This window comes from Ictidomys tridecemlineatus, chromosome 5 (assembly GCF_052094955.1).
Source record: "Ictidomys tridecemlineatus isolate mIctTri1 chromosome 5, mIctTri1.hap1, whole genome shotgun sequence".
NCBI classification, from domain to species: domain Eukaryota; kingdom Metazoa; phylum Chordata; class Mammalia; order Rodentia; family Sciuridae; genus Ictidomys; species Ictidomys tridecemlineatus.
Genome location: NC_135481.1, coordinates 121,433,036 through 121,458,897, shown reverse-complemented (window position 1 = coordinate 121,458,897; position 25,862 = coordinate 121,433,036). Strand labels below are relative to the sequence as shown.

The window sequence follows — 25,862 nt, the reverse complement described above, 5'->3', positions numbered from 1 at the left end:
GTTAGGGCTGGGGTCGTGGCTCAGTGGAGAGCACTTGCCTAGCATGTGTGAGGCACTGGGTTCGATTCTCAGCACCACATAAAAATAAATAAAGGTCCTTTGACAATTAAAAATATTTTAAAAAATTAGAAAGTTAAAAAAAAAAAAGGGTTGGAAGTGTAGCTCAGAGCAACTTGCCTAGCATGCCTCCCCGACACCAAAAGTGAATAAATAAATGGATAAATAAAGCAGGGGGGTCCCATTTGAACTGCAGGAGCATGTGGCCTCCAATCCCCTCCCAGCGCTAGGGTTCCAGGACATCACGTGTGGATGAATTCCTGTGTCCCCAGGGGCTTTGTTTTGGCCAAGGAGGAAGCCTGATAGCCTCAGCAGTGTCCACCCCCCACGCCTGGCCAGTTGCTGTGGCTGGAAGTTCCCTGGGTGGCCTTGCTGGGGCTGGCCTTGGCCACAGTGCCGGTGGCCCCTGGAGTGCACTGTGCACATCCTACTGGCAGTTGCCAGTCACAACAGAGAAGCCCCAGAGTGTGCCCCCTGCCCTTCTGCAGCCGCCCCTGCCCTGGACCCTCTGACCTGTGCTCTGTCCCTGTGCCCTTGATGTTCTTCAGTTAGTGGCAAGTCCACGCCATGGCCAGCCTGAGGCGCGGCAGGCCCAACTGCATCAGGGCAGCGTTCAGCACCACTGGCACTGGGCCCAGCTTCCGGAAGAGGCAGAGGAATGCACGCCGTCGCCTCCAGGTGCCCCTGCCTGCTGCCCTTCGCCTCAGCGGGGTGGGAGGGACCCCCAGGAAATGCCCCTGTGGCTCTTGTTCAATCTGCAAAGATGGCCTTTTGTAAACACTGGGGTGGCCCTGCCAGCTCCTTGAGAGTCTTTCTTCAGACCTCTGCCATCCTGGGCTCCCAGGTTCAGTGTGTGGCTCCCCAGGGCCCATGCAAGGCCTGGCCTCAGGGCCTCGGGGTCTGGGGGGTGGGGGCGGTGGGCAAGGGCCTTCGGACCTTCCTCCACCTCTGGCTTTGGGTCCCGAGCCGGTGCCAGGTGCGTCTTGTCTGTCTCCTCCCCGTGGCCACCCAGGGCTCGGGCTGACCCCTGGTCCTGCTCCTCCCTCCTGCTAGCAGAGGCTCGGCCTGCATCTCAGGCCCCCAGACCCGACCTGCACACCGCCCTGTGCTCGTCCTTCCCCGCCTCGCCAGAGCCGAGGGCCAGGCAGGGCGGACCCTGCCACGTGGGCCCTGGGTGGCCGCCCTGAAGGAAGGGAACATTCCAGTCCTTTCCCTGCAGGTCAACCACAACAGGAACCACATGGACTTGGCTGAAGTTCTCTGGAGAGAGGTATGTCACCAAGGCCCGCAGTCACTTGTCATGGACGGAACAAAGGGGGCCCTCCCCAGAGCCCTGCCCCAGCCCAGGCGAGCCTTGGGACCAGACCCCTTGGGGCAGGTTGTGGTGGTCCTGCGCTGTGATGTCCCCTGAAAGCAGTGAAGCAGTGATTAAGGAGAGTTCTGCTTTGTTTTGTCTGACATGGGGTCTCCCTGGGCTGCCCAGGCTGGCCTCCCCCTCCGGGGCTCAAGTGAGCCGTTTGCCTCTGTCTCCGGAGGGCCTGGGCCTGCCGGTGCATCCCACCCCCCATATCCAGTCAGTCAGGCTTTTTTTTTTTTTTCCTATTTGCCTCGAAATAGATCCCAGGGCCTCACACACGCTAGGCAATCACTCTACCACGGAGCTATCCCCCGCCCTGTTATGATATTTTAGAAAAAAAAATGTGCTTTAAAGTCTCTTCTGAATTTCTTTTATTGCAATACTGGGGATTGAACCTAGGGGCGCTCTACCACGGAGTCATATCTGCAGCCCTTTTTATTTTTTATTTGAGACAGGGTCTTGCTAAATTGTTGAGGCTGGCCTTGAGCTTTTGATCCTCCTGCCTCAGCCTCCTGAGTAGCAGGGATTACAGGTGTGTGCCACTGTACCTGATTAACGAATAGTCAATATTAAAATTAATCTCAGTCTCAATAATTGACACAGCTCTGGGTAACCCTGGTCCAGGGTGGCGTGAGTCAACAGGGAAGGCAAAAAGATCATTTTAGCCAAAACCAGGGTGTGAATGAATGCTCCTCTTGGTCTGTAAGTGCTGTCTACTGGCCACTGGGGCCTTGTGGCCTCCTGAGGACCTACTGCTATGTGGCTTGTGGACTAAAGCAATTCTGATTTGTTTCAGAATCTGAAATTACAATTGTTTACAGATGATTTTGTCTATTATCACGTTTACCTTTTATTTTTTGGAATAAATATCAGTGTCACCTGTCTGAAGAGGAAATGAAGGGCTGGGGTGTGGCTCAGTAGTAGAGCACAGGCTTAGCATGTGTCAGGTCCTGGGTTCCATCCACAGAACCAGAAAAATACAATGAAAAGAGGAAACAAGGTCTCTGGGGAGGTTTTCACTGCCCACGTGATGTGCCCGGTTTCGGGCCCCCGCCTGGACTCAGCTCTGCCTAGCCCTGGGGGCCTTTCTGGTGTGCGTGCTTGCACGCGTGTGCACACATGTGCCAGCGTGTGGGTTATGTGCTAAGCCGTGGTGTGGTGGAGGAGGGAATCGTTGGCCACCTGATGGTGTCGCGGTGTCCCTGGGCCTCCTAGCAGACCTGGAGGCTGCTTCCACAGGAGAGGGGACAGCGCTTGAGAGCTGCTTGCTGGCTGCAAGCTCAGGGCCTGACTGAGGCCACCTGTCAGGTCAGTCTTGGGGACTTGACATTCTCTGAATGAGGTGACTTCCAGAGCCACCCAGTGAGGATCAGGAAGCAGAAGGTGGAAGGAGGGGACGGTAGCCAGGAATCTGATGGCCTTCCAGATGTGTGTGCACCTGCTGGGGCCTGGGGCCTCCCTCGTCTGTCCTTCACCAGAAAAGGAGGTCTCGCTCTCTGGAAGAGGCATCAAGAGGAGGAGGGCTCACACCCACTGATGGTCAGTAGGGCTGCTCCTGGGCCAAGGCTGCCAGTCCTGTGCCTGGCCCTGGGTCGAGAGTAACCAGCAAGGAGGCTCAGGCTGAGCCCCCAGGATGGCGGGCACTCGGGCTGTCTGCGTTCTATGGAATATTGATCTATTTTTGTTGTTTTTGAGACAGCGTCTCACTATGTTCCCCAAGCTGGCCTTGAACTCCTGGACTCAGGCCATTGTGTCTCAGCCTCAGGGTAGCTGGGACTATAGGCATGAGCTTCCATGGCTGGCTATTTGATTGAATTTATTTTTTAAAATTCACGTACAAAATAAAAAATTGGAGATGTAGCTCAGTTCAGTGCTGGAACATCCCTGGGTTCAGTCCCTAGTAGTGGAAAAAATAAAAATCCACTCTAAGGCAGAGCATTTAAATTTGCCGACACCTCTGGTGGACAAAATAATTCGTGCATCTGCTTCTGTTAGCCATTTGCTGACAGGCTCAGCTTGGCTTTTGTCCTCAGTTTTTAGATTCTTACGATGGTGATTCAGAAGCCTGCCCTGGTCAGTTTGGCTCCTTCTCTGGCTGTTCCCCGGGTGAGAGGAGCAGTGTGCCTCTGTACACACTGAAGTCCAGGAGTCCCGAGGACGCCGGTGTCAACAACGCTCTCCCATCCAAGGCCCCACACCTCTTGGTGAAGGCTGCCTGCTGGGCCCCCATATCCCTGGAAGTCAACGACGTGGACATGCAACCCGAGAGTGAAGTCAGGCTGCCCCTGGAGCCCAGAGGCCCCCAGGAGGCTGGAAGGCAGGCGGAGAGGCCCTGCACAGCCCAGGACTCCAGACCCACCAGGGCACCCACCCCAGCCAGTCCTGTGGAGCTCCTGGAGCTGGGCAGACACCTGCCCAGCAAGGCGAAGGGGACACGGATGCTACCCAGACTCGGAGGCGAGAGAGACAAAGGGCCCAAGCTCTCGCTTTCCAAGAGAAAACTGGAACTTTTACTTGCAGAGCCTGAAAAAAATAAGAGAAAGAAGCAGCTGATGGCCTGATCCAAGGTGAGCAGATTTAGCTGGGGAAGGGGTGCAGAGGCCACGTGAGGAGCCAGGTCACGGCTGGTCAAGAGGAGCCTTGATAAGCACGAAAGCTTTTCAAAGGAGACATGGGGGGCTGGGCTGGGGCTCAGTGGCAGAGCACTGGCCTGTGAGGCCCTGGGTTCGATCCTCAGCACCACATAAAATAAATAAAAGAAAGGGTCATGTCCATCAGCAACTGAAAAAAAAAAAAGACATGGTGTCACATGGTGCCCTTTTTAGATCTTGAATAAGAAACTTGTCCTCATCACCCAGCTTGAAAATGGGTCTGCCTTGCGGGGGGGCCTCACGTGCCCTTTATTAACCCCTCCCTTCCCCAAACCCAGAGAATTAATTTTACTAGTGTGTGAGTGTTGAATGTGCGAGCGTGCTGGGGATGGAATCCAGGGCCAGACAAGTGCTCCTGCCCCGTTTGTGTGTTTTTTATTTTGGTAACAGGGATTTTTTTTTTTTAATATTTATTTTCTAGTTTTCGGTGGATACAACATCTTTATTTTTTTATTTTTATGTGGTGCTGAGGATAGAACCCGCGCATGCCAGGTGAGCGCGCTACTGCTTGAGCCACATCCCAGCCCCTGGTACCAGGGATTGAACTCAGGGGCACTCAACCACTGAGCCCCATCCCCAGCCCTGTTTTGTATTTATTTAGACACAGGGGTCTCACTGAGTTGGTTAGCGCCTTGCCATTGCTGAGGCTGGCCTTGAACTCATGATCCTCCTGCCTCAGCCTCCCGAGCTGCTGGGATCGCAGGCTGTGCCACTGGCCAGGCACAGGTTTCTGAGCAGTTGGTCTGGGCCCAGCCTGTTGGAATGGTCAAGGCGTGGAGTCCCGGAGGGGAGGTGGTTTGCTCATTGAACTTAATCTACTTGCAGACAAAAGCCGAGAGGTTCTGGTGCTGGTGGTCCTGGTCTAGTCCTCTCCAAGTCTGGCTCTCTCCACACAGCAGTAGGACCTTGCTGTTCCCAAGTGCCAATAAAGAGACGTTGCCACAAGGAACTGCTCCTTCTTCATGGTGGGGAAGAGGCCCTGCCTTGGGGGTGCAGAGGGGGACTGTTGGATGTCAGATGCTCAGGTGGCAGAGGGAGGGGTGGTTAACATCCTGCTTCTGGCTCTGCCAGGCAGGGCCTGGCTAGTGGGCTGTCACTGTCCAGCCAGACCCTCCTGTTGTGGAGGTGAGTGGGCCCAGAGGCGAGTTCCCGCTGGGGCCTGGGGGAGCCTGCTGCTCCAGGGGTGCCCTCAGAGGAGGCTACTATGAGGCGGCCCTGCACCGGGTGATGGGTATCCTTTGTGCAGTTTGGGAAAAGCCTCAGGTGCTCCTTGTGGGGACTGCATGGAAGCCCTGGACCTCGGGGACAGCTGTCCAGGCCTGGACTGTCTCTTCCCCGGGCACCACTGGTGGCATCTGGCAGCCAGGCTGCATCTGCTTGTTGACCTGTGGGCTGGAGCTGCTGGTTGACATTTCTGGCTTCTACTGGGGGCCCTCTCAGTGCGCTCAACAGACCCCCAGATGCCAGGACCTGTTTCCACAGCCGGCCGCCTGTCACCCACCAATGTGGATGGGAGAAGCCATCTGAGCCCTGAGCCACTGTGTTCCCATCTGGGATGGTGGTGTGGGCGAATGTGCTAAGGGGAGGGGACCCACACCCTTGTCCCCAGGAGGCTGTGGGTGAGTGCCAAGCGCTCCTCCCCAAGCCTCAGGCTGAAGCCGACAGAGGAGGCAGGAGCCGGTCATGCTTAGTGTTTTATTTCATAAAACAAGCCTGGCCATGGCCTCCAGAGCTCCTGCTGCCAGCATTCCGGTTCCCACTGCCCCCGCCGGCCAGCTTCCTTTCCGTCTCTGTCACCATTTTCTTTTCACAAGTCCACACCTTCCGAGCACTTTCAGGGTCAATGAGTGTTAGACATAAAGGGCAGCTACAAAGTCTAGCTTCACTCCGTGCACAGGACCGCGACGCCACGCTCGTAGAAGCTCCGAGGGTCCTCCTTGGTGGCGATCTCGAAGTCCACAGTGAAGATCAGGTCTGCGCGGGTGAAGTTCAGGTAGACAGGCAAGGTCACCTGCAGGAAAAGAGGAGGACGTGTCCAAGCAGGCCTGGCTCCAGTGCAGGGCAGCCTTGCCTGCTCACTGGGTGTCTTGCAGAGCCCGACCACAGCCAGGGAGGGTGGCCACTCACCACGTTGGCCTTTTTCTCGGGGCTGGTTTGCTTGACCCAGCGCAGCTGCGTCAGGGGCAAGACGGTGGAGATGGCGTTGGAGAGCGACAGCTTGTTGTTGCTGCACGTGGCCCCCTGGAGCTTCAGACCTGCCAGGTAAGGTGAAGCACCCCTGAAGTGGAGCCCCATCACCTTCAACACACACCCTCGGAGCAACAGCCAGGGCCACCGTGGACACATGCCAGTGAGGAAGCGCCACGCAGGGGCTGGGCCCGAGCTCCACACAACTCCAGCTCACCTGTGACCCCGAAGCTGCAGGCATCGAGGGTGGCACTCTGTGAGGTGGTGACGTTGACCTCCAGGCAGAGCTCCTCCAGGGACCAGCTGTTGGCCTGGGCCACATACTGCCTGGTGGCGGTGATGTAGGCCTCAGGCACAAACAGGCCGCCCAGACACACGTGGATGTTCTGTGGGAAAAGCCGCCGGGAAGGAGCTCAAGTGAGTGGGGGCTTGTGCCTGTCCCTAGAGCTGCCCGAGGCTCCCTGTGGGAGGGGCTGCTCCTCCCCGTGGACTTCCAGAGTGTGGCTCCCCACCTTTAGCTCCTTGGCACCCCCGGAGGCAGCTGCCAGGGAGATGTTCTGCAGCTGTTTGATCCGCTCGCTGAAGTCCGACACCCACTGGATGACGGTCATCCCAGCAGGTACTGTGTAGTGGGACCAGCTCCGGGGCAGAATCCCTGCAGCACAGAGAGACCTGGGCTTAGCACCCACGGGGCCAAGCTGTGAGGGCTCGAGACTCCCACCGAGATCCATGGTGCTCGCCCCCTCCTCTGCACCCAGCCTACACCCAGGATGGCCCAGGCAGTCTCCAGTGCAGCTTCCAGGCCAGGTCAGCTGGGGGTGAGCGTGTGTGGAGGGCCACCATCAGAGCCAACCACACCACAGCTAAAAACCCGCACAGTGGCTCAGTGCTCTGGACACACAGGCTCTCAGGACAAGCGCGAGAACCCTGGGGCCTCCAAACCCACACCCTCCCAGGGCACCATGCCCAGCAGGCTCCCGAGGCCAGGCCTGACCAGGGCCCTGTGGCCTGTGTGGACAGAGTCCCCAGATAGCGGGCCTGGATGGCAGCCCCTGGTGAAGGCCTGGCCACTGTGACAGCCGCATCTCAGCACCTTTCACGAGCTCGTTGATGAGCGTGCGCAGGTAGTTGGTCTGCTTCTTCTTTCCTTCGCACACCTGGACGACATCAGCCAGGTCCTGGCGCACGTCTTGGAGTAATTTGGCTCCCATCTTCACTTCTCTCTCAAAGAACCTGAACAAAGGATCCTAAACTCATCCAAAGAGGAGAGGAGGCCAGAGAGAAGAGAATTAGGCGAGGTCCCTTCTTCAGCAGGAACGGGAGAGGGGTGACCTCTGGGGAGCCTTGGACTCCCAGCCCACCCAGAACTGCTGGCTGCCTTAGTTGGAGACTTGGGGTGGCCTGGCCAGCTGACTGCCCTCAGGAGGACTAAGGGTCACTCTCCTCTCTCATGGAGCCCAAAGGCTGCCAGGCACCGAGGGCGAGCCTGTCTGAGGCTGGACTTGCCAGGACCCCGAGCCTGCAGCAGCGCCGGCTACCTTAATGTTCTCCACGGTGCGCTTGAGGTGGCTCAGCGTCTGGGGGATGAGGTGCAGCCAGTTGGAGGCCGTGGTGTGCAGTGTCCTCATCCAGGCGGGGCGCCCGTCGGAAGTGGAGTCCGTCCTCGTTTTCTTCTCGGTCTCTGCGTACGCCAGGTCGTCCTCGTCCTCCAGCATCTGCATCTTCAGCATCTTACTGATCATGTCCACGCCTGGGCACGGTGCCAGGGGCAGGCAGAGGGAGGGAAGCACAAAGGGGAGGACAGACTTGAGCGTCAAGGCGACGGTGGGGTCAGCTGGAGAAACTGCGCGGCCTCCAAGGCCCTGCCGTGCCCGCCTTCATTTCCTTGGTGCAGGGGACGGCACCTGGGGCTTTGCAGTGCTAAGCACCTGCTTTACCACCCAGCTGGTTCCTGATCGTAGAGCACAGGAAATGGCTTGGCCAGAAAGGTAAGATGACAAATGCAGAACGACTGTCACCTGGTGACGTTCATGGCTGGCAAACCTGAACCAGTGCTGGGCATGGTGCTCAAACTTCAAATGAGTTTAAAGCCAGTCTCCACAACTTAGCGAGTCCCTGTCTCCCAGTGAAAAAGGGCTGGGAGGCAGCTCAGTGGTGAAGACCTGCGATTTGATCCTCAGTGCCAAAAACCCAAAATGGAACTACCCAGTTGGGTGCATAGACTGAAGAGAAACTCTTCTAGACCCAAGGGCTCTTGTGCCCTCTCGGGACACGGGAAGGGTGATTCTGTGCTCCACGAGCCCCTCAGCTCTGTGAACGCAGAACTGGCCACCATAGGGCCTTGTGGTGCCCTTCGCCCGCGGCTTCCACACTGCCATCCACTCTAGGGGATTCCTGAACTGCACGGTGCCGCCCACCATGGCCAGATTTTCCTGGAATGCCAATCCCAGCTGACTGAAGGCCCCTCAGTGTGGGGCTCTGGGTGGTGGCTGCCCTGTCCCACTGCCCATCCACCGACAGCTGAGGGCCAAGTGCCTGAGCTGCTAGCACCGCTGCCTGGACCCTGGCTACTGGTCCAGGCCAGCCTCTGCTATGTTCTCCCATGGGACTGGGTGTGGTGATGGGCAAGAGGCTCCTGACAGTGTCACTGGGTCATGGGGTTCAGACAATAGTCCTTGCATCATTGAGGTGGGAGGGTTCAGGGCAAGTGGCCCAGCATTGAACCGACAAAGTCAGAGCCCCAAACCACCTAACCTACTGGATCCCTGTGGTGGCCAGGCCTCAGACCTTCCTTGTTTCCTAGCTAAACCCACATGGCCACAGCTAAGCATCCTGCTTCTTTGAGTGAACAGGTGGCGTGCGTGGCTCTGAGGCCTGAGGCCGGTGTGCTTGCCCTTCCCTCTGGGCAGTGGCTCCTCTTCACAGAAGCACCAGCAGGCACCCAGGCCGACCCAGGCGAAGGTGAGCCATGGCATAGAAGCACAGCCTGCAAGAGTCCGACCTGCCTGCATCTACTCAGGTGAGCCGCCTGGGCCAGTCTCCTCTATTCTGGGCTTCTCTCTCCTAAAAGACGACCACTCCTCAGACGGTGTCTTAACTGCCTTCTGGCTCAAAGCACTTCTGAACATCTTGGAAAATAAACTTTGTGAATAAAAATAATAACTGCTGAAGAAAAGTGACCGATGGTTTTATGGTGTCACTTCAGGGCTGGGGTGTGGCTCCGTGGAAGAACAACTGCCCAGCCCGCACCTGGCCCTGGGCGCCATCCCCAGCACCAAGAAAATAAGTAAGTAAATAAGTCACTAATACCAGGTACTATTCAACCCTTGAAGAAGAAAACTCATTTCCAAGGCAGGCAGTTCCCACGCGCTGAGCCAGCACCCCTGGCCAGGGGCTGTAGCAAGAGGCCACGCAGGCCCAGCCCCACCTAGAACACAGTGGCGGCAGCAGCGGGGCTGGGGCAGTGCAGATCACCCACCCTGGGTGGTGAGGAGGACCCTCTCCGCGTTGTTGGGCAGGCCCAGCCAGGACGGCGTCTGGGTGTCGGGGAGCAGCTCCACCCACTGCACAAACTCCTCGCGCCTGGAAAACCGGCACATTTGGGGTCAGCATTAGAGGCCATGTGGGCAGTGCCTCCCATCCAGGACCACACTCCCCAGGGAAGGCAGGGGCTCACCTGATGCCGTCGGGCATCTGAATGTCCTTGTGCCCATCGACCTTGCACGCCAGCTTGAACTCGCTGTCAAAGCTCCTGGTGGTGAACAGCCGCTCCAGGAAGGTGTTGAGCAGACGCTGATCGAACTCGTTGTCCACCCGCCCGCCGTAGATGGACTGCGCCATTAAGGTCTTCAGGGCAGACCACGGGATTTTATCGGGTGAGATGTTCTGCCTGCCCTGGGGTGAGGAGTGGTCAGGTCACACTTGGGCCAAGGAGAACCCACTTCAGCCAGCAGGTGCCACTGTCCGCTGTGCTCTGCTGCTGCTAAGCTCAGCCTGTCCCTCGGACACTAGTCCCTCCGCTGCCCTCATGACCTGTGGCACCGCCCACTTGCCTTGGCCGTGTCATCCAGCCACGTGTCCACTGTGTCGCAGGCTGACCGCAGGTCAGACTCTCCAAACTCGTACTTCTTTGACCAGCCCAGGGGTGCGTAGCGCAGGCGCTCCTGGATGACGGCGTGGAACCAGGCCAGCAGGAAGTACAGGCGGGCACGCTCGTTGGGAGACTAGAAGAAGTGACAAGGACAGGCATCATCAAAATCACACGGAAACAGTGCAGACGCCACATCAGAACCAAAGCCCTGCCTGCCAGGAGCCGTCCACACTGATACCTGGGCCACCCTCTAAGTGATATGGGGACTGCTGGTAGAAGATGCCATCCAATGACACTTGAAAAAAATGTATTCAGACAACAGAAAACAATACGGAGACATTTCTTGAAAACACGGATCACAGCACAAAATAAAAAAGCACTAAATACAGAAAAAATTAGCCCTAGGTTTTTTTTTTTTTAAATGGTACTGGGTCTTGAACCCAGGGATACTCTACCACTGAGCTACATCCTCGTCCCTTTATTGTAATTTGAGACAGGGTCCCATGAGGTGGCACAGGCTGGCCTCCAACTTGTGATCCTCCTGCCTCAGCTTGATGCAAGATTCTTGCATAATCCCCTTCCTCTTGTCCAAGCCCTTGTCAAGTCTGCATTTGGTGCTGGGAGAATTCTGTGTGGCCCCAGGGCACCCATGTTGGGTCCTGGTTCACCATGGGCCAGTCTGCTCCTTCAGGAGTGACTGCCATGCCCCAGGCCCACGGTGCACATGGATATTCACCTTGTCACCTGTGCACAGGAAGGAAGTGCTGCCCATCGTTAACCAGTAAACACATCATGCAGTTTACCACGAGGAGCAGCTGGGATGAGAGGCCCGCTTCTGAGTTCAGAGAAGGGACCTTGTGTCTGTGTGCACAGGAAGACGGCATCAGGAGGACCTGCTCTTTACCTTGCATATCCGTGAGACAGGGATGCTGCTAAACGTCCGTAGCATGTTGGCCTTCACCCCCGGCGGTGGTTCAAACACAAAGATGCGACCCGCACGGAGCAGATTCACAGGCACCTGGGGAGGACACAGTGCCTGTGGCCACGCTGCTGGACGTGCAAGCAGTCGGCACAGGAGGCCAGGCCGTGCACTAGCACCGAGTCCCTGTCTTCACTCACCTTGGGGTTGATCTCCATGGTGAGGAAAAGGCGGAAGCAGGCATGTGGCTGCAGGGAGTGCAGTTTTTTCTCCAGCTGCATCAGCCACCCTGGGGCCAGGTGCACGTTCTTCAGCATCACCCACCTGCACACAGGAGAGCCACCGCCACATGTGGGTCCCTGCCAGAATTCTTGGGGACGTGGGTTTTTAAATCAAATCCAAGCAGGCCTACCTGCCCGACTTCACAGCGGTGTTTATCGCCTTATCTGCTTGGTTAAAACCTTCTGCTGAGCCTGGCACGAGGGAGCTTAGTGTCAGCAACAGCAACTCGGTGCTCCAAGGCCACCATGGCCCCGTGAGACCACCGAGAGCCCTTACCAATCGCAATGGAAGTGATCTGTGTGTTCTGCTCGGCTGCGAGGTCCTCCACGTGTCCGCTGGCGTCATACCCAGGCACAGAGCACATCAGAACAGGCGTGTTTGGCTTCACCTGCAGTTGAAGGAGGCAGAAGTGAGAGAAGAAGACATCATGTGCCTGTCAAGGGGTGTCCCAGGGTGTGGCCGAGATGCAATCTCTGGGCTGAGGAGAGGGCAGCAGAGAGCTGGGCAGGTTAGGGTCCTAAGCAGTGCCTGGTGTTGGAGAAGACTGCAGCCAGGAGGCAGAGCAGAGCTGGGGGAGTCGAGGGTGGGCAGCTGCTGGTGGGAAGTCAGGGGCACGGGGCTAGGGCATTACCTCTGTGCCCACAATGTGGGTCAGGTCGAGCGGCTGCTCCATGATGGACATGAAGGACTCCCCCAGGTTCGTGGACACAAACACATGGGCCATGGCCAGCAGGCGATCAGGCCGGAAAGCCTGGATCAGGAGCAGGCGGTGGACAGCCTGCCCAATGGGAGCTGAAATGAAGTGTGCAGCTAGCTGAAGGACACGATCGTGCCGGTCAGCTGGTCCACCCAGAGCACCTGCTGCCCCAGCACAGGGTGCTCCAGATGCGGTGAAACCCTACCCCAAACCTCTCGTTCTCCCCCACCTCCTGCTGCTTCTCCAGCCCTGAACACCCTGCGACAGGACACACCTTGGTGCCATTTGTTGATTATTTACTTACTTGTAAAATGTGCGATCACAAGAGGGTCCCTCAGTTTTAACACTGAACTACTCACCTTGGGAACCAGTGGCTTGAAATTTTTGGGAATGTCACTTCAAGCAGAAAACCCCTCACTTAAATTCAGGCCCAGAAAGGAGACCCCAGGGGCTGGGACACCACTCACTTGCAGGAGTCTCCTCACTCCAGAGGTAGGGCACTGTCTGTTCCGGAGAGCTGCTGTCCAGCCAGATGCCAAATTGCTGTGGAGACAACACAGAGAGCACTGTGGGACAGAGCTGGCACTTTGGGTGGTACTGGGGAATGAAACCCAGGGCCTTGCCCTCCCAGAGCTGACCTCGCGGCAGAGGCCGAGTGGGCACACAGGAACGCACAACCCAGCACTCGAGGTTATGCAGCATGCCACCTTTATATTTTAAAATATTTAGTTGTAGATGGACACAATACCTTTATTTGTTTATTTTTTATGTGGTGCTGAGAATTGAGCCCAGTGTCTCACATATGCGAGGCAAGCACCTTGCCACTAAGCCCCAGCTCAAGCCCCAGCATGTCATCGTTACTGCCAATTCCTGGGATGAGGCCGAGCGTCCCAGTGGTCCATCCTGAGGAGTCCCTACCTCATCTGCCTGAATCTTGGAGATCAGGTCTCTGAATGCAGGAAGACAGCTCAGCCTCACGACGGCCTCTGCCTGCTCCACCGTCAGCCCCTGGATCTTGGGGGTGGACCCTGCGCTCAGAACCATCTCTTTCCCTCTCAAGAAGTGCTGGAACTCTGCATCATAGGTGGGCTCCCTGAGTAGGGTGGACAGGCAGGCAGACCTTAGGTTCACTTCTGTTGGCTTAAGTCAATGTACCCTCAAGTGAAGTGCCAGTACCCACAGAGTGGCCTTACCCCATGGTGCCCTTCAGTTTGATTCTGGCCAGCAGCATGGCGAAGGTGATGTGATCCTGATGCAGCATGCCTCTTGCCACCCGGTTAAACGCCACCTGAGGACACACGGACATGCATGTTCCTCAAGTGTTTTTTTTTTCTTTATATATATTTTAGCTGTTAATAGACCTTTATTTTATTTATTTATATGTGATGCTGAGAATCGGACCCAGGGCCTCACACATGCCAGACGAGTGCCCTGCACTGAGACCCAGCCCAGGGCCCCACACATGCTGGACAGAACTCCTCCACTGAGCTACCCGACACCCCTGCCTCGACAGCGGGTCGTTCACCTGGAAGAGGTCCTTGGTTATGATGGAGAGGCGCTGGGTGTGGTCGGTGATGCCCTTCAGGTTCGGGTTCTCATACAGGACGTTGTGGTAGATGTCCAGGAAGAACTGCAGGGAGTACTGGTACAGGAAGTGGATCTGAAAGGAGGCACAACGTCAGGCCACCCAACTGGTACCACACAGAGGCAGCAGGCCCCAGCTGGGTGACCCAGGGTGTCAGGTCACCTGCTTCAGGGACTCCATAGTGAAGTAGATGCTGCTGCAGGCGGTGGAGAGCGGCAGGTACTGCTGGGACACCGTCTCCACCTCCTGCATGACGATGTCCGTCTCCTCCACTTTCCTGGTGACCTCGGCAGCCTCCCTCTTGAGGTTCTCCAGAGTTGTTATGATTGTGTCGTCATCCAAAATGCGCCCCTTCACCTCATTCAGAGCTTGTAGCAGAGACTTTTCCAGCTGACGTAACCGTAGCTGGAATTCTCCTGCAGTGACACAAACACACTTTGCTGTAATACAATTTGTTCAAAGGAAAGAGTGCCCTCCCAAGTGTGCAAACTCAACCACTGGGTCTGCCCAGTCCCTCTGGTCAGCCTCCTTGCCTGCACCACCCCTTGCAGGTGGGCCACAGGCCCATACCTTGAAGCTTCAAGAGGTCAGAACGTTTCTCGTCCACATCGGGTCTTTCTGCTTTGAGGACCTCATTGAGACACTGGCTTTGCAAACTGCTTCGGGTGACTGTGAAGTTCACAAAAGTAACCCGCGAACAGAGATCCGGTGGGAACTCAACCTGCCCAAGTGTGCAGCAAAACAGTCTTTACCCTGCTGCCAGACCACATGGCCAGCGCTCCCCTGTGAACCACCTCATTGCTTACTGTCGGGTCCCGGGTGGACAGGAAGATGACGAATGACGGCGACAGGTCTATGTCCTGGTCACCCAGGGTAATCAGCACTCGCCCCCCGGTTCGCCGGACTTCGCGGTTCAGGACTGGATTTAACACTGGGTCATAGCTTTCCACATCCTGGACGGCACAGGAAGAAAGCCAAGCTCACCTTCAGGTGACTGTGTGCACTGTGACTTCCCACCTAGAAGCCACCAGCCACTTAGACCTGCACGGCCTCATAGGTCTACATGTGGCTGCTTAGAACTCAGCTCTTAGTCACATTGGCCACAGAGGTGCTCAGTAGCCAAATGTGGCTCGTGGCCCCTGGGCTGGACACCTGACTGTGAGACATGTCACCACATAGTATGCTCTGGTGGGCAGTGATGACCTCGATCCTCTAAACGGAATTCTAAATGCAAACAGTGCTTTTGTTTGATGTGTGTGTGCATGCGTGTGTACACACATACAAATAATATATTTAAACATATATATACATATGTATATATATCTCCAATAAAAAATTTTTTTTTTTAGTGATACTGGAGATTGAAACTTTCTCCTGGTTCTGATAGCAAACCAATTCTAATGTTGCCAGCATTTGCACATGGTTTAGTGTTACTTTACATCAACTGTATTTGAAGAAAAGTAAACATAGCCCTAAAAGGAATTCACTCTCAGAAGCAGGTCTCAAGAATGTAGACATAAACACCAACCTGGACCAGAAGAGGGTTGCCAAATCTCAGCGCACTCTCCAGATTCTTTCTGAAGGCATCATCCAAGAAACTGGTACGTGTTATTTTACGATCCTTATACTCATTCATAATGAATTCCGTGGCTTGTCCGGAGGGGTCAATGATCAGTGGATACCTGAGGATGAGGCCACAGAAGACAGGTTATTAAGTCCAGCAGGGAAAGCAGGGTCCTTGACAAGACAGGAAGTAAGAAAGGCCATCACCACCACTGAGGGTGACTGCTGGACATTTCCAGATTCACCAGGAAGACAGACAAGACTTGAATGCTTCATGTGCGATGGAGTCACCCCTACGGCATGGTGGCCTTGCCTATGATCCCAGCAACTAGAGGGGCTAAGGCAGGGGGACCCCAAGTTCTAGGTTAGCCTTAGCAACTTAGTGAGGCCCTATCTCAAAATAAGAAGTAAACAGGGCTGGGAGTATACAGCTCAGTGGTGCAGCACCCCTGGGTTCCATTCCCAGTGCTACGGTAGGAGGTGGGGACCCATAAGCTTGAGTCATCTGCTGTAGAACTGTGACAAGCAGGTTGTGCTCAGAGCACCCTGCTTCTCTCCCAAGGCCAAGCAGCCCACGTCTGCATCTGCTACCCTCCCAGCCAACGGCAGAGGCAGGCATTAACAACAACGCCACGGCATCACTGGAGGGTCCTGGGGGCGGCTGGGGATAGATAGGCTGCAAGCCTAGCAAGCGCTCTGCCTTCGCCACACCAAGCCCAGCAGCATTGGAGGGGCCAGCATCCAGGGCTGGGGAGTGGCCCTGGAGTAGAGTCTGGCTAGCACGTGTGAAACCTGTACCACAGAGGAAAGATCTGGCTTCTTAGTGTTTGCATGGGCATCACCTTGTCAAGTGAGATGCCATCCCATCACTCACAACCAGACTGTAAGACAAGAACTGTCCCCAACTCCACCTCATTAGGAGGAAAGAAAGGCACAGAGGGGCTAGAGTCAAGGGTCAGCTGGCCAGAGACCCCAACAGACCCCACACCAGGTGGTAATGATTCCTGGCTTGTGCAGAATTTGGACGCTGGCTGTTGAAGATCCTTCCAACCTCTGGTCACCAGATCCCCTCCCCAGGTGCCTGTTTTAGCAGGTGTCACTCCACTACACAGGCAGGCTCAGGTGTCCAGTCACCTGTTGAGTGTCCTGGGGACACCGAGCTCCCTCCAGTCTTTTGGCTGGCACCTGTATCCTACAGGCTTTGCAGTTTCATTTGTACAAGGCAACTGCTGAGGACACCCAGGGGCGGGACTCCAGGTCAAAGGCTGGGGGGTTTCTCATGTAGACAAAGGCAGCCCCACACACAGACTGTATGACTGACTGGTGCCATGCAGCACAGCCCGCAGGCCGATTCCAAATGGCCTCTGGCAGAGCCAACATGGTTTTTTGTCCTCAGGACAATGGCACACAGGAAGGGCTCAGCAGAGGTTTGAAGATGCTTGAAGATGTTTACGTGGGGTTAGGAAGAAGTCTGGGACGTTTTTCAAGCCAGGGGACTCGTTCTGGTTGCAAGTCCACTCACTCTCAGGGTGAGGGGACTTGATGCAGTTGGTCCTGAGGCTTCCCTGTGGCTTCTTGCACCAGGCCCACATTCCCTGCAGTTATGTTTCACTTCTGCTGTGGTTTGCTTTCTCTTTTCTTTTTAGACAGGATCTTGCTAAGTTGCTGAGGCTGGCCTCGAACTCACAATCCTCCCAGCTCAGCCTCCTGAGTAGCTGGTATTACAGGCACGCATCACCACACCCAGCTTTATCCCAGCCTTCCACAGGGAAACACGGAACAATTTTCCATTTAGCTAACTATTTCAAGTTCTTAGAGTATTTTAAGAGGACTGTCAATGTCCACTCCAACACCCAACTGCCAATGAATTTTAAGAGGTTACAAAAAACATTCATTGTGAACAATTCAGATCACCATGCTGTGAGAATAAAAGGAACCGTGCACACCCTGCTGCGAGTGACGAGGGCCAGCCTGCCAGCACTGCCTGTGTGACACTTCCTACTCCTCCCTCCTGAAGAGGGGCTTTGGGAACAGAAATGTACCCTCCCCACATCCTGCCCTGCTTCTTGGTGTCCGAGCACTTACCTGTTGAACCGTTTCAGCATGATGGCATTTTCTGTGCACAGGTCATCAGCAGGCAGGGAGCTGGCTTGCCAGCGAAGCCGCTCGTCAGCATTGGAGAGATACTCTGTCCTCGCGATGTCTGTGCGGAACTGAAAGGCGAGGCTGGTTATCTCTCCCTCACCCAGCTACACTGAGGTGGGGCCCTCAAGCCCCTCCAAGCCTGCTCCTCGTCGGTCTGGCCCACACCTGCTGGCAGTGCCCCGGGACCCACCTGGATGTTGGCTTGCTGTAAGTGATGGGACCAGGTGGTGAACAAGTTCTGCCGCATCTGCTGGTCAAAGTAGCCTGCATAAGCAATGAAGGCAGCTGACAGGAGGCAGTCCCCAGCAATGGTGGACATCTGGTTTTTGAAAGTTTCACTTGTTTTTTCCCATCGTTCGCGTTCAGCAGACAGACTTTTCAGAAGAGCGGTGCTCCGGTTCACCTAGGAGGGAGAGCGAGGAGCAGCTCGGGCAGCTGCCTTCCGGCTGCACCTTGAGGGCCGCAAACGAGTTTACCCATACCCCACACATGTGCAGGGCTCTGGGTGGCTGGAAACCAACTCTGGTACATGGGCCCACCTATGTGTGATGTCAACACAAGCGTTGGAATCTCATCAGGATGACAGTAGAGGATAGGGCATCCCCTCTCAGCCCTGGGACACATGCAGAGCTGGGTATGGGAGGAAAGGGCCTGAGGTGAGGCAGGGCTGGGTGAGACCAAAGGAAGGCAGCGTGGCAGAAGATGTGGAGCCTACTTTGATGATGGGGATGGGGAGGGAGAGGGAGAGAGGTGTGTGGAGGCAGCGGGGGAGGACTGTCCAGCTGGTCTCTGTCCTAGCACTATGTGGTTAACACCACCAGACACTAAAGCGCTAATTCGCCGAGATCCAGATGGCCTGGGGGGCTGAGGAAACATCTGGATCTCGGCTTCCACTGAGGGTGGCCAGGAGCCCTGCTTCCAGAGCAGGTTGAGACCACCTCCAGGAGCCGCAGGCAAGGCGGCAGGCAGGCTGAACACACTGGCTTACCTTGGCTTCCACAGCCGCCAGGTCGGCCTTGATGGCTTGGGCCTCAGAGATGAGCACCGCGTACTCCTCCTTGTAGCGGGCGATGCTGGCCTCCAGGTCCCGGATCATCTGCTCCACCTCGTTGGCCTTCTGCTGGTTGTCCTTGGCGTCATCTTCCAGCTTCTGCAGCTCGTTTCGCAGGGGCTCCACCCTCTTCAACATGTCTGCATAGTTCAGCTGGGAAAGTCAAGTTGTCAGCGGCCATTCAGAAGAGGCAGGAGAGGAGTCACCTTTCCCACAAGCCAAGGCCGGGTCTTACCTGTGCGATTGCCCATTTCACCATGGGGCCGCACGCCAGGGAGGCCCGGTTGACAATCTCGTAGTTGTAACTCGGATTGGACATGTAGTTTTTCTTCATCTTCTCCCTTATGGCATCACTGCAAAAGGGGAATTTTTATTTCTAAGCACAGGGAGGACAAAGGTGAAGTGTTTTCAGGAAGCTGAAAAGTGAAGGACATAGCCAGTGCTTGTCTCCCTTCCCCAGGGAACGCGGTGGGGAGCCACACTAACAGCTGGTTCTCGGGAAAGTGGATGCTGATGGAGGGCCGTGGACCTTCTGGTCCCTGCCCCTTGTCCCACAGGAGAGAGACCCTCAGGCCAGTTTTGCCATAAGAGGATGGGACCCTTGCTCTGACTTGAGCAAAGGGCTGTATCCTCACAGTGCTCACCCCTGGTGGAAGAGAGCTGACCGGCAAGGTGGAGAGGCCAGGAAAGCACTGGGGAACTCGGCCTTCTGCAGAGGGGACAGCCTTGGGAGGCGCTTGAGGGGTTGGGTAACCTGCACTCCTTCTGTGATGCCATCCCTCAGGAAAACCTCATCGCCAACAACGCTCAGACACCACCTCCATTCCCAGTGCCAAGCCAGCTCCCACGCCCACCTGATCTCCTCGGCCGAGAAGTTGACGATGGTGGGAATGAAGTTCTCACGCATGATGATAGAGCGGATCTGCTTCCAGTCAGTGGTGCTCTCGCCCAGCAGCAGACAGATGGACTCCAGCGCCAGCTTCACAGCAGCAGGAGGGTTGGCCATGGAGCGCACTTCCACCAGGTGCTGCTTCTTGATGGACTTCACGGCTGGACCCAGCAGGTGTGCAGGATGCAGGGACAGAGGGCAAGGCAAGGAGGAGTGAGCCACCACAGCCAGGCGGCTGCTCACAGGGTCCCCTAGGGCAAGGCTGTCTCTAGTCCTGTGAACAGAGGTGCTAATCTTGTAAATGACTAAGGGGGCCTTACGTACTCAGTCTCCAGGCTCCCTGAAGAGCAGGATATTGCTTTAAAAATACCTCACAACAGAGTGGGGGGCTTAAGGGCAGTTAGTTTGCCTAGCCATGGATTCGATCCCCAGCACCAAAAAGCAAAACAAAATAAAATGCCCTACACATTCTAATTTCTTTATCTCCAAAATAATGTAATGGTATGTTACTTTATACAATTTCAACAAAGACCTTTTCAATCCGTTACGGTGTTGAATGCAGTATCGCCTAGGAATGAACCCAGGGGTGCTCTACCACTGAGCCATGTCCCCAGCCCTTTTTATTTTTTGAGACAGGGTCTAAATTGCTTCAACTATCGAGATCCGCTGCCTCAGCATCCCAAGTCACAGCAATTACAAGTGTGCACTGTCGTGCCCAGCAAGGCCCCAATAGTTACTGGGTGAACTACAAACCAACAAAGATTTGCAGGCTTCCTTACACAGGCATGTAAGGATGGCAGAGTGAGTTGTGAGCTGCAGATCCCAGAACTAGTGGCCACTGGCTAAGAGCAGGCAACACTGAACACTTATTGGTACTTTTTTCATGAAATTCAAGCCAGGGGTTGGCAAATAGCATATTTACATAAGCATCAATAGATCTTTAAAAATGCATTGTGATATTAAGCTTATTTTGCCAATTTCCTATTACAGGAAGGGTCTCACTACATATGGTAAGTAGAGACTGGCTTCACGGGAACTCTGCTGTAAGAGATGGTATTATGGTTTAGATGTGAGGTGCCCCCAAAAGCTCATGTGTGAGGCAGTACAAGAAGGTTCAGAGGAGAAATGATTGGGTTAGGAGAGCCTTAACCTAATCACTGAATCAATCCCCTGCTGGCTGGAGGAGGTCGGCACTGGGGGTACAGCTCTGGGCTATATATTTTACACCTGGTGAGTGGAGTTCCTTTCTCTTCTTCCTGACCATCACGTGAACTGCTTCCCTCCAGCACACTCTTCGGCCATGATGTTCTGCCTCACCTCTAACCCCAATGTTGAGACCTCTAAAACTGTTCTTGTTGGGATTTTTAGTCACAGCAATGAAAAAACTTGACTTAAACAGATGGAGACATCCTGAGTATTTACAAAAGCCTCAGGTATCTGCTAACAATTCTTTGGGTGCACTACCAGCACCTCGAGGGAGGCCCACGTGTGGTCTAATTCACCATTATCTGAGAGGCTGAGGGTCGGCAGCCTTCTGGAAAGCGCAGCTGCGACTGCACTCCCGTACCATTCTGGGCCTCGATGACAGCAGGCTCCACCTTATCGAGATCCTCCTTGACACTCATTTGCTTGTCTGCGATTACTTCCTGCTGCTTGTGCAGCTGCTCCTGAATCTCCTGGCTCATGACCTAGAAAGAAAAGATGGCTCAGGCACAGGGTGAGCCTTGGTCCCCCTGCTGAGTGCATCCTAGTCAGCAGCTCACACAACCCGCAAACCCTACAGCCCACCCCAAACCACCCCTGCTTCCCCACTAGGCTGCACAGGCCCAGTGCCACATCTGTTCCTGGAATAGGAAGCACCTTTTTCTTTTCAGCCTCCTGCTGGTCTTTCACCATCTTTTTCAGCTTGTCGTTGGCTGCTGCGTTCTTCACCTCTAGCTCCTGGCTCTTTATTCTCAAGTCCCGGCGCAGTTCTTCTACCTAAAGAGCAAAACCCATGCTGGGAAACGGGCACACGCACCAGTCACCCTGTCGGGCCTTGCTGTAGCTGCTCGCAGGAGTGAGGCATGTGCCTTGCCGTACCTGATCAACAGTTTCTTTGATTTTTCTGAGCCCGACGTTCAAGTGCATCTGCTGCTCCTCCAGCTCGCTACGCTTCTCGTGGAACAGGTTGGCATAGTGATTGATGAAGTCCAGGTAGTGGCGAGGCGTGATGGCCATTGTCCTGCCTCCCCGCTTTGCTAGCCGAGCGTTAGCCTTTCAGAAGATAAGTTAAACCTTTTCATTTTTCAGGATGCTCTCTGGGATTTAACCTTAGAAACTGCTAACTGTTCCACTTTGACAGACCACAGCATGATGCAGTGGGATGAATCAGTCCTCAGGGGTCAGAATACTTCAGCTGGCTTCAGTCACTTACATGCTCTCAGAACGCACCCTAAGAGCCAGGTGAGGTGGCACAGACCTATAATCCCAGTGACTTGGGAGACTGAGGCAGGAGATTTGCAAGTTCAAAGCCAGCCTTGCAACTTAATGAGGCCCTAAGCCATTTAGCAAGACCCTGTCTCAAAAAAGTAAAAGGTCCAGGGATGTGGCTCAGAGGTTAAGTACCCCTGGGATGGATCCCCAGTATCAGGGGTAGGGGTAGGGGTGTGGGGACAGCAGCCTCCCAACCTTTAAGCCTTTAACTTCTCTAAAAAGGGTGGTGAGGGTTGGGATTTTGGCTCAGGGGTAGAGCGCTCGCCTAACACGGGCGGGACCCGGGTTCGATTCTCAGCACGACATAAAAAAAATAAAAATAAAATAAATAAAGGCATTGTGTTGTGTCCATCTACAAAAAAGATTCATTTTCTCTCTCTTTAAAAAAAAAAAAAAAAGGGTGGTGATTGTGCCACTTCAGAGGTGCCCTCCCCATGAACAGGCGCCATACTCTGGATCACCCTGTCAGCGCCAGCATGCCTGCCCACCCCTTTCTTGCTTATTTTCAACAGAGAGACGTGTCGACAGGTGTTGTGGCCATCTGTGATTCGAGGCCCTGGTCTTTGACTAGGAGGGAGCTGCTGGAAGCAGGATGGTGGAAATCACAGCAGCAGAGGGAAGCCTGCACCAGACAACACCCTGGAGGCCACAGACAGCCTGCAGATAGTGGTGACAGGACACTCACAAGCCCACGTGGGTTTTCCTGGCAGAAAGGAATAGTGTGGACTCGTCTGTTCCAGAGATCCTAGTGCAGTGACCAGCAGATCCAAGCCTGCCCGACAGACTCTGCAAGGAGACTGGTCCAGCCCCAGCCCTGTGTTCACATGTGGTCCATGCAGGCTCTCTGCTACTGCAGCAGCACTAAGCAGCTGCCCAGGAACTTGGGAGGCCTGCAGAGCCTTACTCTCTGCTTTTTAAAGAGAATGTGTGTGTCCCCACCGGGCACAGGGGTGTACACCTTGATCCCAGCCGTACGGGAGGCTGAGGCAGGAGGATCAAAAGTTCAAAGCCAGCCTCAGCAAAAGTGAGGTGCTAGGCAACTCAGTGAGTCCCTGTCTCTAAATAAAACAAAACAGGACTGGGGATGTGGCTCAGTGGTCAAGTGCCCCCGAGTCCAAGCCCATGTACCCCCCTTGCCCTCCCCAAAAAGAGAATGCATGTGTCCCAAGGGCAGAGAAGATGGTTGTAGTTTAGAGAGAGCCCATGGGGGCTATAAAGGTCAGGTTGCTCAGAGTTCCCAGCCTGGTGACAAGGATGAGGTTCCATCAAAGAGGTAAGAAGTCAGGCAAGATACAATTCTTCTGCAGTGATGGAATGGTATCAAATCTGATGTGTCACAAGGCCCATTTTCATCTCAGCTGAACCCACCTGGTGAAGAGTCTGGTGGACGAAGACACAGCTGTTCACAATGGCTTCCCGATGTGATGGGGGCTGGGGCAGCTTATCATACACCACGGGCATGTAATCTGGAACAATGTAGTTGGGCTTCTCCAGGTCCATCTTACTGGTGAACTCCTTGCCAACCTGGTACAGTGCTTCAGTGGACCAGTCACCAAACCAATTCAACACACACCTGGAAAAGGTGCCCGTGTCTCAAACGGCCACCAAGAGCAGGTCTGCCTTGAAGGGATACCAACTATTCTGACCCAGACCCAGGAGAGGACCAGCATACCTGTTGAAAAGGGCTGGCGAGGTGGCTGCGCGGTCCTTGAGCCCCTCAGAGGACGGGTTCATGGTGAACACCACATGCAGGTTGCGGATGACCTGGCTGGTGAACCACTTGTAGAGCTCCTCGTGGGAGTCCAGCATCAGGCCCTCCTTCTGGGCCCCCTCTTTGCACTGTGTCATCAGAGTGGCATACTCGTCTCCTTCAAAGAGACCCGGGACCTGGGGAGCAACGCGGCACTGACTTGCTGGCCTCCCAGTGCCAGCTACTAATGGGCAATGGGGCCCAGCTCATGACTCTTACCTCTCCATTGGCCAGAAGGGTGTTCATTCGCTCTAGGAATCCAGAATCTAAGACATTGGATTCGTCCATTATGAATGCGATCTTCTCATTTTTGCAGCCAGAACGTCTCAGTACTGTCCGAAGATCTTCATCAAAATCTTCCCCCGTGTACTTTCTATGGACCTACACAAGTGGTGGGCAAGTTAGGTCCAGCTAACTCAGGGTTTTACCAGGAATCAGGAATCCATTGCTGGATTAAAGGCTACCATCCAGACCCACCTTGATCTGGTACACACTCAAGCCATTCATCCAGGCGACGAACCGAGACAGGGTAGTTTTTCCTGCTCCACTAACACCAATCAGAAGCAAGTGTCCTTGAGGTTGACGGAATATTCTGAAACATTATCAGAGCTGATAAATTTTAGGTTTCCATGCCTCATTCCTCTTTTTTCTTTCTTTTTAAATATATTTTAGTTGTAGATGGACACAATGCCTTTACTTATTTATTTACATGAGGATCAAACCTGGTGCCTCACAAGTGCTAGGCAAGCGCTCTAACACCGAGCCCCAGCCTCAGCCTCCTCAGTCCTCACACTTCTTTAGGATTGTGTCCATATTTGGAAAGTCTTCACTTGAATGTGTATAATAAACATTTGTGGAACAATGGTGTTTGGCCAGGTCCAGTGGGGATGAAAGATCAGTAAGACGTGGGCCTATCCTCCAGACTCTCAAAAGACCTGGCAGGTGAACCCAAATCCGCAGGAGGCTGACAGGGCTCTAACTGATGGTAGCCTACAGTGCTGGGGGGAGAAGAGTGAAGTTCCTCTGGGGACAGAAATTAAGGACAGCTGAGTGAGGTGGTGCATGCCTGGAGTCCAGCTGATCACAACTTCAAGGCAGCTGGGCAACTTAGCAAGACCCTGTTTCAAAATAAAACCAAAAGGGCAGGGATGCAGCTCAGTGGGAGAGTGCTGGCCTAGCATGTGTGGGGCCCTGGGTTCGATCCCTAATCCACAACAATTAAAAACAGAATAATAGTTTAGAACAAGTAAGCTGGACTTGGAAAGATGACAAGGGGGAAGGTGCCTGGCAAAAAGGACTGAGGTGGAGGTGGGGGAGGACAGCATGAGGCCTGGCACGATGGCACACTGGGTCAAGAGCAACTGAGGCGAGGAGCCGGCAGGCACCATCGAGAGACCCACCTGTCAATCCTGAGCACGTGGTCCAGCACCTCATTGAACAGGACCAGAGGAACGTCAAGTTCTTCTTCATAGAAGACTTTCAGCCTAGCTTTGACATAATCTCTTAATTCTTCTTGGTCTACTGGGATATAATCCTATAAAAAAAAAGTTAACATACAAATCATTTAGAGAAAATCAACTGAGTTATTAAAACAAAGTCAACTGTATTTCCTTGACTACGAAGAAACTTGAAAAACATGCTGCAAAAGATAATCATTTTTACAACCCAGCAACAAAACTCTGAGTAGATCCCTTCCTTTTTCCCTGTCTACCTATCTATCCATCATACTGGGGATTGAACCCAGGGGTGCTCTGCACTGAGATATATTCCCAGCCTTTCTAAGTGTTTATTTGAAGACAGGGTCTCACTAAGTTGTACAGGCTGGCCTCAAACTTGTGATCCTTGTGCCTTGGTTTCCTGAGTTGCTGGGATTACAGATGTACACCACTGTACTTGGCTTTTTGAATCTATCACTGATTTACCTACCTATTGATCGATTGATCATACCAGGGATTGAACTCAGAGGCACTTGACCACTGAGCCACATCCCCAGCCCTATTTTGTATTTTATTTGGAGACAGGGTCTCTATGAGTTGCTTAGCCCCTCACTGTTGCTGAGGATGGCTTTGAACTCACGATCCTCCTGTCTCAGCTTCCCTGGCCGCTGGGATTACAGGTGTGTGCCATTGTGCCTGGCTAGATATATTTATTTTTGAACCTGCAG

The 25,862-nt window shown here is 54.4% G+C and overlaps 2 protein-coding genes across 2 annotated transcripts in view; one reads left to right on the top strand and one right to left on the bottom strand.

Annotated features, from left to right (window-relative positions):
- The first annotated feature begins 421 nt into the window (after positions 1 to 421).
- LOC120886164 (uncharacterized) lies at positions 422 to 6,087 on the top strand. The gene is made up of 3 exons (XM_078050922.1): positions 422 to 735; positions 1,277 to 1,327; positions 3,448 to 6,087. The coding sequence occupies exons 1-3, from the start codon at positions 625 to 627 to the stop codon at positions 3,973 to 3,975; spliced, it is 690 nt and encodes a 229-aa protein (XP_077907048.1). The 5' UTR covers positions 422 to 624; the 3' UTR covers positions 3,976 to 6,087.
- The window catches only part of Dync1h1 (dynein cytoplasmic 1 heavy chain 1), a 64,380-nt gene continuing 44,264 nt past the window's right edge, over positions 5,747 to 25,862 (bottom strand). Inside the window, exons 44-78 of the mRNA XM_021720683.3 lie at positions 25,099 to 25,232; positions 24,176 to 24,290; positions 23,918 to 24,079; positions 23,621 to 23,835; positions 23,317 to 23,521; positions 21,556 to 21,729; positions 21,334 to 21,453; positions 21,041 to 21,161; positions 19,439 to 19,634; positions 18,820 to 18,937; positions 18,522 to 18,737; positions 17,724 to 17,936; positions 17,474 to 17,601; positions 15,354 to 15,507; positions 14,632 to 14,778; positions 14,396 to 14,546; positions 13,988 to 14,241; positions 13,766 to 13,900; positions 13,434 to 13,528; positions 13,159 to 13,333; positions 12,708 to 12,783; positions 12,175 to 12,335; positions 11,820 to 11,931; positions 11,674 to 11,734; positions 11,462 to 11,585; positions 11,247 to 11,360; positions 10,305 to 10,475; positions 9,929 to 10,146; positions 9,731 to 9,834; positions 7,791 to 8,002; positions 7,346 to 7,499; positions 6,765 to 6,907; positions 6,470 to 6,638; positions 6,193 to 6,320; positions 5,747 to 6,076 (exon numbers count right to left, since the gene is read on the bottom strand). Coding sequence (XP_021576358.3) covers positions 5,948 to 6,076; positions 6,193 to 6,320; positions 6,470 to 6,638; positions 6,765 to 6,907; positions 7,346 to 7,499; positions 7,791 to 8,002; positions 9,731 to 9,834; positions 9,929 to 10,146; positions 10,305 to 10,475; positions 11,247 to 11,360; positions 11,462 to 11,585; positions 11,674 to 11,734; positions 11,820 to 11,931; positions 12,175 to 12,335; positions 12,708 to 12,783; positions 13,159 to 13,333; positions 13,434 to 13,528; positions 13,766 to 13,900; positions 13,988 to 14,241; positions 14,396 to 14,546; positions 14,632 to 14,778; positions 15,354 to 15,507; positions 17,474 to 17,601; positions 17,724 to 17,936; positions 18,522 to 18,737; positions 18,820 to 18,937; positions 19,439 to 19,634; positions 21,041 to 21,161; positions 21,334 to 21,453; positions 21,556 to 21,729; positions 23,317 to 23,521; positions 23,621 to 23,835; positions 23,918 to 24,079; positions 24,176 to 24,290; positions 25,099 to 25,232 — 5,304 coding nt within the window. The 3' untranslated portion in view covers positions 5,747 to 5,947. The remainder of the gene's footprint in view (positions 6,077 to 6,192; positions 6,321 to 6,469; positions 6,639 to 6,764; positions 6,908 to 7,345; positions 7,500 to 7,790; positions 8,003 to 9,730; positions 9,835 to 9,928; positions 10,147 to 10,304; positions 10,476 to 11,246; positions 11,361 to 11,461; positions 11,586 to 11,673; positions 11,735 to 11,819; positions 11,932 to 12,174; positions 12,336 to 12,707; positions 12,784 to 13,158; positions 13,334 to 13,433; positions 13,529 to 13,765; positions 13,901 to 13,987; positions 14,242 to 14,395; positions 14,547 to 14,631; positions 14,779 to 15,353; positions 15,508 to 17,473; positions 17,602 to 17,723; positions 17,937 to 18,521; positions 18,738 to 18,819; positions 18,938 to 19,438; positions 19,635 to 21,040; positions 21,162 to 21,333; positions 21,454 to 21,555; positions 21,730 to 23,316; positions 23,522 to 23,620; positions 23,836 to 23,917; positions 24,080 to 24,175; positions 24,291 to 25,098; positions 25,233 to 25,862) is intronic.

Coding starts and splice junctions, on each gene's coding strand:
- LOC120886164 (XM_078050922.1), top strand. CDS start 625: ATGGCCAGCCTGAGGCGCGGCAGGCCCAACTGCATCAGGGCAGCGTTC. Junction 736..1,276: donor ATGCACGCCGTCGCCTCCAG/GTGCCCCTGCCT, acceptor CTTTCCCTGCAG/GTCAACCACAACAGGAACCA. Junction 1,328..3,447: donor CTGAAGTTCTCTGGAGAGAG/GTATGTCACCAA, acceptor TTTTGTCCTCAG/TTTTTAGATTCTTACGATGG.